General features: G+C 32.5%; 3 protein-coding genes across 3 annotated transcripts in view; 2 read left to right on the top strand and 1 right to left on the bottom strand.

Annotated features, from left to right (window-relative positions):
* The window catches only part of LOC139513323 (uncharacterized), a 26,640-nt gene extending 18,690 nt beyond the window's left edge, over positions 1 to 7,950 (bottom strand). Inside the window, exon 1 of the mRNA XM_071301734.1 lies at positions 6,923 to 7,950. The gene's annotated coding sequence lies outside the window, so the exon portion shown is untranslated. The remainder of the gene's footprint in view (positions 1 to 6,922) is intronic.
* The window catches only part of LOC139513342 (mucin-21-like), a 254,285-nt gene that overhangs the window by 168,264 nt on the left and 73,876 nt on the right, over positions 1 to 12,145 (top strand). The gene's annotated exons all lie outside the window — the stretch shown is intronic.
* The window catches only part of LOC139513413 (uncharacterized), a 14,200-nt gene extending 2,055 nt beyond the window's left edge, over positions 1 to 12,145 (top strand). Inside the window, exons 2-9 of the mRNA XM_071301862.1 lie at positions 3,872 to 3,932; positions 4,689 to 4,748; positions 5,463 to 5,528; positions 6,669 to 6,723; positions 8,404 to 8,576; positions 9,113 to 9,238; positions 10,865 to 10,990; positions 11,966 to 12,145. Coding sequence (XP_071157963.1) covers positions 3,900 to 3,932; positions 4,689 to 4,748; positions 5,463 to 5,528; positions 6,669 to 6,723; positions 8,404 to 8,576; positions 9,113 to 9,238; positions 10,865 to 10,990; positions 11,966 to 12,121 — 795 coding nt within the window. The 5' untranslated portion in view covers positions 3,872 to 3,899 and the 3' untranslated portion in view covers positions 12,122 to 12,145. The remainder of the gene's footprint in view (positions 1 to 3,871; positions 3,933 to 4,688; positions 4,749 to 5,462; positions 5,529 to 6,668; positions 6,724 to 8,403; positions 8,577 to 9,112; positions 9,239 to 10,864; positions 10,991 to 11,965) is intronic.

Raw genomic sequence — 12,145 nt, 5'->3', positions numbered from 1 at the left:
TGTTTCATTTGCACTCATACACACCTTCTTATTGATATATTTATTTTTCAGCTTAAATGGCACTAACTAATGCTGAAAGACAAAAACTGTTCAGAGAAAGACAAAAGGCAAAAAATGAAAAAGAATACCTGCAGAGGGAAAGAACACGTAAACGAAAAGCATACATTCCATCAAAAGAACTAAGTATGTCTGAAAGAAAGAAAAGAAATAAACAAAAGCTGACCAGTAATAGGGAAAGTAGAAAAAGGAAAGCAAATTCAAATCAGGAAGTATTGGTGCTTAAACTAAGTTTTCCAGCTAAGGCAAATGGCAGTAAATCTAGGAGAAAGAAAATTTTGTTGGAAAAGACTAATGCATTACAGCGTTTAGAAGAAGAAAATTTGAAACTGAAAAGAAAATTTCAAGCACTTACTAGAAAGCAGCAGAGGATAAACAGGAAACTAAAAGACACAGATTCCCCAAGAAGCAAGGCTAACAAAGATATCCAGGAATTAATCTCAAAGAAGACCAGTGCTAATAAAGTTAGAAGAAAACTAGTATTGTATCATACAATGACAAATGAATTAAAAGAAACTAACAAAATGTACAAGTTCAAAGCAAAGCCCAAAAGTTCAATTTATTCAGTTAGCAGTGTCTGTTACCTGAAAAAATATAGAATGTTAAGTAGCACAGCTCAAGAAACAGGACTGACCAGGAATACTTTAGCAGGAATGGCCAAACTGAAGATAAAAGAAAACTATCAACGTAAAAGATCACTAAAAGAGCAAGGAAAATATCAGATAGCAATCATCGAATTTTTAGAACGCAGTGATAATAGTACCACCATGCCGAATAAGAAGGACGTCAAAAAAGTTAATGACCAACAAAAGCCAAAACGAATACTTAATGATTATATAGACAATTTATATGATAAGTTCCGGTTGGAAAACCAGACATTCAAGGTCAGTAGAGCTACCTTCTACAGATGTCGTCCAAGTAATATTATGCCAGTTTCGTTCACTACAAAAAGATCGTGCTTATGCATAAAGCATCAAAATATGGCCCTGATGACAAGCAAAGGACTGAATGAAACTCTTGGTAAAAGTGACAGAGCACTAGACAAGTTTTATTACAGAAATTCAAATGAAGATCTTCTAAGGATAGTTGATGATCTGGACAAAGAGAAAATAGGGTTTAGTAAATGGCAGAGAATTGATATTGGTGACGGACGAAAAAAGATAGGATTGGTAAATGTTGAGCTTGAAGCTAATGAGTTCAAGAAAGAATTAGTCAAGTGTGCTGATATCTTTAGGCAACACGTTGACATGGTTACTAATCAATACGATGAGATACGCAAATTGAAGGAAAATTTGCCAAATGGCCATGTATTAGCGCAACTTGATTTTGCTGAAAACTACACCTGTACCACATACGACGAAGTACAATCAGCATACTGGAACAAAACCATGGTCACTATACATCCTATTGTTGTCTACTTTCGAAATATTGAAAACGGCAAAATAGAACACAAATCATTTGCTATGATTTCAGATGAACTATCCCATACAGCAGCAGCAGTGTTAGCCTTTCTACGGTCATTGCTTCCTAAACTACATGAGCTTGTTCCTAATATGTCATGTGTACACTATATATCTGACAGCCCGACATCCCAATACCGAAACAGATATATCTTTAATGTAGTAGCTGAACATGCATCACTGTTCAACGTTCCTGCTAGCTGGCAGTACTTCGAAGCAGATCACGGTAAGGGTCCTTGTGATGGTGTAGGTGCCGTGGCAAAACGAATGGCGGACAATGCAGTTAAAAGGGACAAACATGTCATTCAAGATGCCAAGTCCTTTTTTGCATGGGCTTCACAGTCTGAATCATCAATCAATTATATGTGGGTTGGGAAGGATTCAATTGCTCAAGCTGATATAGACATTAAAGCTACTGAACTAAAACCTATTAAAGGAACAATGTTGTTGCATGCAGTTTTTGGACATAATGAATCTACTATAATTACAAGGGAAAAGTCCTGCTTTTGCGAGGAATGCTTTGTAGAAGGCAAGTTGTGCCCAAATAGTGTTTGTGGAGGTTGGCAACAACATGAAATCAAGTCTGTGTCAGCACCAGCGGCAGTTGAACAAAATGTCCAAACAGAACCAACAAATGTACAATACCACAATGGTGACTGGATTGCAGCAGTATATCAAAAAGACTGGTATATTGGGCAAGTCATTGATATTGACATTGATGAAGGAGATTACAACATATCCTTCTTAACAAAAACCAAACTTCGGGGAGCATATAGTTTCAAGCATCCAACGAAGTCAGACATTATGTGGGTTTTTTCTAGTCAGATTCTTTGTACAGTAGACGAACCATCACCTATAGGGAAAAGTGGACGTGCTTTCTCTCTTTCACCGGACACGGTTATTAAAATTGAAAGACTTTTTCTTGAAAATTCCTCCGTAACAGAACATTGAATTTAAATTGCTTTTTCTGACAAATTGTTTACAATTATTAAATTTCTTTGTTTGTCCATGTTTATTAGTATGAAAATTTATAACGTTGCTATATGTATACTTGCAAATATATATGACTGACATGAATTATTTGTTCTAAAATAATATGAGATTCCTCCGTAACAGAAATTGATGTGTGAATAAATGAGTAGATACTATCAAACATGAAACATCAAATACATTTATGAACTTCATCATCTTTGATGTTCAATAATACATATATATAACAACAACGACGTCATATTATTTCACTTTCAAAAATCTTGATTAAACTGAATTCCTCCGTAACAATATCATTGATTACTTATTGATTATCATTTAAGTAAAATATATTTAAAATATGCATACATTATATCTATATCAGATAGAGGTTTATAACCGAACTTAATAATGTTAAAAATCTTATATTGTGCTGTTAAACCAGTTGTGTACAGATAATGGCATATAAGGTTTGTTTTAAAATCTAAAAATACAAATTTAATCAAATAATTATCCATTAAACTCATAAATTTCACTTTTATAAACATCATAGCTTACCATTTTCATCAATTTAGATCAGTTCTATACATATACAAGTTTAAAAATCAGAAATTGGCTTGGCATTTTTTGATTGTTTTAGAAGAAAAAAAATGCATCCTTGTGAGTTATTTCGTTGTTATGGAGGAATCTGATGATAAAAGTTTAGCAGAAAGCGCTTGTCTTTGGATATTCGTATCTTTAAAAGTAGTTGAGATTTGATCAAGATATTTTACAATTTTAAAATTCAATATATTTCAAAAATAAAAACGAATACAGTTTCTATCTATTGAGGTTTTATTTCTTGTGCATTTAATATATCCCATTGCATGACTTATATGAGATTGGGCGAAAAATGCTAAACATGAACTGTCGAAAAAGGGGCACCCACAAGGAAAACTCGGGAGCAATCGGTGTAAAAGCAAGCATTTTGATGGCTCTATCATTAAAATGAGAAAACCAGCAAAACATCATATGACTACAAATAACAATGGCAAATTTGGAACCTGTCATTGTCGATATGATATTTAATGATATTGTTTACTGGCTTTTATTTCCCCCGAAGAAACTTTGTGATGGAGTTTTTAAATATTTTATAACGTACATGTTAGTCAACGCCCCTCCTTTCTGAAACATGATTAAGTTATGTACATGCACATTTAATAGTAATTTAGGAGAGTAAAAATCCCTTTATATACAATGAACCGACAAAATCGAGAAAAAAATCACTGTAAAATTTATAGCACGGGCAAAGCGGCATAGACATATATGCTTTTATAAGTCGACTATAGTTAAGATCTATAGTATTAATTTAAACAAACATATATCTTCTCATTGTAAAATTTCAGATATAATTCACTGTTCGAGTCAACTAGTATGGAAGACTTTTTGAATGAATTTTTGGGAGAGGTATGTTTTATTTTCATACTCTCTGATTATGTATTTAAAATGCGTCATTTTCCATTTTTTGTTCCAAGCACGACGAAAGTCTGAGGTTTAGAGCAATGGTTTTATTTATTCAAAAGGGACAAATTAGTATATAGAAAAAAGTTTACATTTATCGCAATGTCATTGGATATTTAACATTTTTATACGGAAGGAGGCAACTGTCATTATCAGGGGTGTAGCTGCCAGTACGACTAGCATGTTTTTTCGCAATACAATTCATAATTTTAACAACTGCACATTAATAAAACTGAGAATGGAAATGGGGAATGTGTCAAAGAGACAACAACTCGACCATAGAAAAAACAACAGCAGAAGGTCATTAACAGGTCTTCAATGTAGCGAGAAATTCCCGCACCTGGAGGCGTCCTTCAGCTGGCTCCTAAACAAATATATATATAAGTTCAGTGATAATGAAAGCCACACTTATTTCCAAATTGCACACAAGAAACTAAAATCAAAATAATACAAGACTAACAAAGATCAGAGGCTCCGGACTCAGTGGGACAGGCGCGAAAATGCGGCGAGGTCAAACATGTTTATGAGATCTCAACCCTCCCCCTATACCTCTATCCAATGTAGAAAAGTAAACGCACAACAATACGCACATTAAAAATCAGTTTAAGAGAAGTCCGAGTCTGATGTCAGAAGATATATAACCTACCAATACTTCTTGATATCAATACATGTATGTGATTTAATTATTACTTTTATTTTAAGTCTCAAGAATCAGTAGATGAGGAGGTATTCTTACCTGATATCAGTAAACACGGAAGGATGGTACGTATGCACACTTTTTAGTCATGGAGCAATGTCTTATAATTTCTTCATGTGGGATTATTTTGATAAGAGATCAACCCGCATTAAAATTCCAAAAAATTAAGGCGGTGGGGTTCGAAAAAAATCTGATTCCCTAATTGGATGGAAACAATAGACATTTTAGGCCCCACCAACGATATTAGAAGGGCATTATGTTTTCTGGTCTGTAGGTCCGTTCATCCGTTCGTACGTCGTACCGTTTGTTCGTCCGTCCATCCGTCTGTCAGCTTATAGTTTTTGGTGAAGGTAGTTTTTAAAGTTAAAGTTCAATCAGAAACATATTATATGTCTCTATTTCAATCAATTAGAAACTATGCACATATGTTCCCTACATCTCTATGAAAAGATCTTTTAAATTTAATGACAAATTAGAGTTTTACTCGAATAACACGTAGAAAAGAAAAGTGTGAGTGGGGCAATGCCGTATACAATTGGCTTAATTTGTTTTTACTTTTACAATGGCATTGTATCTACGTGAGGTATTGGATATGGGATTTTAAACTCACGACAATATTTTGTGTGAATTAACTTTGTATGTATATAATTTCAGGCATGTAAATTAATATCACTTAACACTTGCAATAGAACTTCAAGGTTTGAAAATGTAGTTTTACAGTAGATATGATATCTACCTAATGATATAAAAGTCTTATTATCCCATTTTTTTTCTTACAGGAAGATGACTATTCCTCATTGTCTATGTCACCAACAGTGTCCAATCAGGATAGGAGCAGTGACAGGGTATGTTAAATGTCTTTTAGTATCATAAATTAGTTTGATAATTTTTTTTATTTGTACAAGATACAGTGGGGTAGCTATGTAATTTTTACATGTGCACCCCAATTTTGGCGAGGAATCCAGGGATCCCCAAAACGGTTCAATGTCAAACAATTGCTGTAGTGGGCTAGAGCTAGGTAGCGAAGCCCCCGGAACCTAAAGATTTATCGAGAATAGATGTCATTCTTGTCATTAAAACTCATCTGATTAGCAACATACAGATCTAAATGGTTTACTTCCCATTGTTATTTCTTGATTTGTTGATTATACGTGATTTGAAGAAAATTATGATGACCGTTAATATTTAGCAATAAATAAACGAATAATTAGTATTTTATTACTGATATAGTTATCAATCAATTTAATTGTAGGTAACTATTAATGTTTTGCAAAAAACCCATACTTTCGATTGATTTTTAACTATTTTAGACTTAAGTGTTTTCTTATGCGTTTCCTTAAGCCTTGATCACACCTTAGCGGATAGCTCGAACTGTCGCCTAACTGATAACTTTTTTTTCAATCAATGCATGTCTGTAAGACGTCCGTTCTTATCCGTTAGACGCCCGTCCATATCCGTTGCATGTCCGTTAAGCGTACGTTATACATCCGTTGGAGGTCTGGAATATAAATGCACTAACAGACCATAGGCGGATTTAGGGGGGGCAGGGGGCCCGGGCCCCCCCTTTTTGGAAAAAAATTGGTTGCTTATATAGGGAATCACTGAAGCGTGCCCCCTCTTAGGTCAGTCAGTGGCCCCCCACTTATGAAAATTTCTAGATCCGCCACTGCAGACTTCTACCGGACGTTTAACGGATAAAACGGAGAAGCTCTAATTCAGACCAGACATTGCCCTTTGTTGGCATTTTGAAGAACAAACCAAAAACAGTTACACAGAATCATTTTGAATATTTATGCGACTGCATGTTTTATTATTGTCGCCTTTAATTTTTCAATATATCTCGTTCGTCCGTTTTATCCGGTATGCATAGTTTTGTTGAAATAAAAACATTTGCACTAAGTTGACCGCGAATGCAAGGATATTTTAAAAAAGTTGAATATAAATGGGTGTAACTGTAAGTTAATTGTATTTTATATTCTTTTAAGGATCTGGAAGATATAATACCGGACACACCAGAATCCACACTGAGACTTAATACAGGTATGAGTCAAGTTTATTCATCAAGGAGAACGAGGAATATGTTGATTTTATAGGAATAAATTACTTCGCTCATAACATCCACATCCTGAAAAAGTGCTACAATCACATTTAAGAAGACAACATATGTTTTAGTATGCGTGACTGCTTACATAGAATAATAGTTATACTACAACCATATTTATATAGTGCATATACTTACAACTCAGCAAAATAAAATATCTGCTTCAAATTTCCATACTTCAAATTTCAATTAAAGTCCATTCATACAAAAGAAAAGATAATTGTATAAAGACTTTTTGTATAACTTCGTTTTTATTAACCTCTTACATAAACAGATATAGACGTAGGATTAAGGTAGATCATAAGTCACTCATTCTCAATTTAGGGTCGCAATTCTATGTACCACAGTGTAAAAGACATATTCAACCACAGACTTGTACATTTCTATATTTAGTCGGATAGGGGATACCGGTGCAGAGATAAAAATAATTGTTTTCCACATGTAACTCTCACAATATAAACAAATTCAACTTTATGAACGTCAAACACAGTATTTACGTTACTGTCCACGGCAAGGTATCAAATTATTAAAATCTCAGTCTCGTGTTATTTGAGCTATTTGTGCACAAAAAATTCTGCAGTTATTTGAAGAATTATCATACTCTTCAACTGATAGTTGTATAATGCAGACATAACACATTTTTAAAATCAGATTGAAACGAACTCTAAATTTCCCGTGTCACCAAGTCCAAACTATTTGAAATAATGTGTTTGTTAAACGACGTTAGCACTGCATTAAATGTAGTTATAGTAAACAAAACCTATTTGTTTTATTCCTTAGACATATTGTTTTAGCTGACAAATATCAAATATAACAAAATTGTTCTGTTCACATTGATTTTGCATTTTTTTTTACATACCAAGGATCATGGTTATAAAAACAGGGGATATTTACGTGTTGCACGACAGAACAATAAAATACATCTCAAATGTCAACAGCTCTTCTATACTATTAAACGAGAAGACCTCATTGTGGGTGTCGCTTCTCTTCCTTCCACAATAAATCAATCATCATGCCTCTGTGTCCTATAGGTAACATGCATAGTCGCATTTGTCATCTATTCTTATGATTATTCAGATTCCATACTATTAAACGAGAAGACCTCATTGTGGGTGTCGCTTCTCTTCCTTCCACAATAAATCAATCATGAAAAAACACAATAGTGTGCATAAAAAGAAATCTATAAGATAGAATTTTGAAATAAATTGTGAGAAGATATGTTTCATAATACGTTTTAAGAAAATAAAAAGAAAATATTGTGTCACCGAACTTGTTTTCTTGCTACAAGTAAAAATAAAAATATCCCCAATTAGTCTAGTATAAATTTTGTACTGAAAGAGTTATCTCCCCTTAAATGGCTTATTTAATCAAATGATTTTAGAACCCAAAAAATTGATATTTGTTAAAATATTTTGTTTAATATAATTAATTAACAAGTTTTCTTTAGAAAGAAAAACAGTCTAACCATTGAATTGCAAATCTTCCTCCAAATTTGCAGATTAAGGAAAATAACTAGACCAATTTTGTTCTGTGATTGTACAATCCAAGATGGCGGTATACCATCAATCTACCGCTAATAAACATTTTTTTATCTTTCTCATATTTTTCCATTGCTTTAGGAAGAAATTTATTCGATTACATCCTGGAAATACAACAGTCAGTTAAAGAATTACACCAAAAAATTGACAAAGAAAAAAAGTTCCGAATTGAGGGTGCAGTTCAACAAGAGTTGAATGTAATTGCCAAGGCGGCGTTTGGTACAGACATTTTCAATGTGTCAGACTGTTTCATTGTAAGTATAGCATGACAACTTCGTGTAATAAGCTTTATACTTCTTTTTAGATCTTTAAAACTGATAAAAAATAGCGTATTCATTTAGCTATTGCTATTCTGCTGGCGCCATCAATATAGCAAAACGGTTATTATGCAAGTTCGTTGTAAAGGAAGAAATTTTACTATGTGGTCCCCTTTCAAATGAGTCAAAATAAATGTTCAAGTTTATGGTCCAATGTTGGTGTATTTTAGTTTCAAAGGATCCAAAGATTTTTAATTTTAATTCTTATAAATTATGCATTATTGGAGTAAATTACGATTATTATTATAGATTTGTCCTTAATTGTGCAGTTTTAGCGTTAAATTCATATCAGGGTCAAAAACATTAACTTTGTTGGAATGAAAAAATAAATGAATATATTGTGTTTTTTTGTAAACTGTGCAGTCTTGGACATTTTATTTATACTCAGTTGTAATTTTCACATGTAATCAATCTTAAGCTTATCAGTATAAAAAAAATGCAGGAAAATAATGCATTTAATTCATGGTTTAAAGGACGAAATAAAGCAGCTGATCCAATTGGAAATGAACAGAACCCCTACTGCACTTGAAGTTAGAATGGCCAAACAGCATATAAGAAAGAAGTTTAGTATGGAGTATAGACCTGCTATGTACAGAACTGTAAGATATATTTTGAATAAGGGCTGTCTTTATACATCAGCATGATACATGTATATACTGAGCCAAAAAAATTAGCAACAAATTGTTTGTTCTTACTGGATATATTCATGCAATAACACTTTTATTGTATAGCAATATAATATTTTTGAAGGTAAAAATTGTTTTAAACTATAAATGTGTCGTTGATGACGTCCTGAATTTTGAAGATTTATTGCACTAGTGCAATTTTGTAAATTCTCTTTATACTCAGACTAATTAACATATGATTTTTACCGTATGATAATAGCATTAAATTAAAGTATTTTCCATATTTTTCGAATTGGTGCTTAGCGGGCTGATATGAAAAGTTTATCACATGCTTTGATTGTTATCACATGCCTTTCCGTAACGTTATCACATGGCGTTCCGGTGATACTCGGCAAATTCCGGAAAATACACCTCAATGCTATGTTTTCAGTGAAAAACATTACAAAGTAGTGTACAAAACAATTATTTGAATACTGGAATGTGTATTGTGTAAAATAATTAAATTAAATTAAATTAAAAAAAAAAAAAATTAAATAAATGCATTATTTATAGTTTTTCTGAAACATGATTTAGAAAGTTACTTTAAAAAAGTTGACTTTTCCATACAATGTTCATTATGTATATTGTTGAATTATTTTTATCGATTCGTCCATATAAAAATATGTTTTTTTTTCTCTGTTGAGGAATATGATAGAAAGATTTCATATTGAATGTTTCAAATTTTGGCTCCGACGTCTGTGAACTTTTTACTCTTTCATCTTTTTTTCTGGAACCACGTAAAAGGATCAATATATGAATCTGTTATTTTTCTCTACTGTTGAAGCATATGATAAAAAGATCATAACATGTCAATTTTCATATCGCATGCATAATCAGCCCTCGGTCAATATCAGCCCTCAAGCCATGCGGCTCTTGGGCTGATATTGAACCTAGGGCTGATAATATATGCGATATGAAAAATGACATGTAATAATCTGATATTATTGCACGCTAACTTTTGGTTACCTTCTGTGGAAAATATTATATTGCTATACAATAAAGTCATATATTATCATAATACAAATATTTAATATAATTCAGCATACCCCCGTTGTAGTTTTATCCTGGTCATTCTGTACGTCCATACATCCTAACATTTGTTTTTCGTTCTCTTTTTTTACTTTAGCTGGTTCTTAAAATAGTGTTATGTAACTTTTTCAAAATGCTTATAACCACATTTTGACAATAATTCGTATCTCTCTAGTGGTGCAGTGATGGTTTAAAGTTGCGATTACCTTCTTTGTCCTAATGGAATCATAAACTGTATTCATTAAGTTTCAATATGATAAAAATGCGTTATTTTGAATAATTTCGATTTGATAAATGCCTGAAATTTATCAGAAATAGAAAAGAGAATCAAGTACTTCCATAAAAAAAACTAAAGCAAAAGAGACATACAAATGTGATTGTATTGTACACACTGAGTCTCCCTTCTCTCTGTATTTATTTTTTTCATGACTAAATTATGTCTACGGGCTGATAACACAATAAAGTCAGCCAATATGAAGACGTGTTACATCCAAAATTAAATTATTCTATTATATTATGTATTATTTGTAGCTAAAAAAAAATATGGAAATGGGAAGGGAGCAAATAACCAGAAAATTATTCAAAAGCTTTGCAAGTACCTTGCACCAAACCACTGTAAATACAGTAGGATATAGAAAAAAAGTAGTATTGATAATGGTAAGTTTTCTTCATAATAATTTGAATAAGTATTTATGAATATGATTTGTTCGAGATACAAACGCATAATTAAGAGAAGGCAAACATGGATAATTAGAATTTTCACTGGAAAAGATATAACATAGATAAAGGAAAAGAACTAAATAATTATAGATTATCGGTTTTCTACATACTGATATCGTAAAATATCAGCTACAAGCAACAGTGTACACTTTTTTTTAGCGTCTGATATTTTACAATATTTGCAGAGAACACATGATGATATGTTTATCATTTTGTTACTAGTCTTTTCCTCATATCTAAAACAGTTTTAAGCTTAATGAAAGCAAGAATGACATCGGCTCCTCTCAGGTTTGAACCAAAAGATACGGATGGAACCACAGTTTAATACCAGAGTGCCCAAAATAGAATTTAATCGCATTCGCAAATCTCATGACGTTTTGTACCTTCACGTTTTTTTCAAATTAATTATTTATACATTTAATCATATAAAGAAACTGTACTAGCTAGTAATGAAAATCACACACGAAAGACATCAAATATAACAACCATTCTCTGACAATTTATACCTTTCTGCACTAATTGATATAAAAAAAATGGTATTTTAAAGCTCGGACTTTAATCTGATAATCGTCTCTGTCTGTCTCTCTCTCTCTACATATATATATATATTTATAAGTATGTCTGAGCCAGTGACAACTACCACAGATTTATCCATCGGAGCACCAGCAAAAATTGTGATACATTGTACATGGTCGTGAACATTATGTATATAAAACTCGTCTGAACATCAACCCAACAATGTTAGATCTATAAATTTGCTTTCGCAAATGTTTTGTTCTTCCCTCACCGGGATTTGAACCCCTGCTACTATACATATATAAAGAGAGAGAGATAGATCGATTATAACAGTAAAATGTTCTGTATATATTAAGTTGACATTATAACGTATATATGTGTTTTAATTTCTTTCAGAGAATTGTACAAAGAAGGGGTAGCATTGTCCCAGGTACTTTCTGGACCAGAGTCAGAAATCTATATGACTCAATAGAAGAAAAGATACCAGCCAGAAAACTGGCTATTTATGAGGCGTTTCAAAGGAAAGATGACAGGGGGGGGAGGGAACAATAAAGTTTACCATGATCAAAACAAAAT

This window comes from Mytilus edulis, chromosome 1 (genome assembly GCF_963676685.1).
Source record: "Mytilus edulis chromosome 1, xbMytEdul2.2, whole genome shotgun sequence".
Classification (NCBI taxonomy): Eukaryota; Metazoa; Mollusca; class Bivalvia; order Mytilida; family Mytilidae; genus Mytilus; species Mytilus edulis.
Note: the sequence above shows the minus strand (reverse complement) of the source record. Positions and strands in the feature narration are given on the sequence as shown.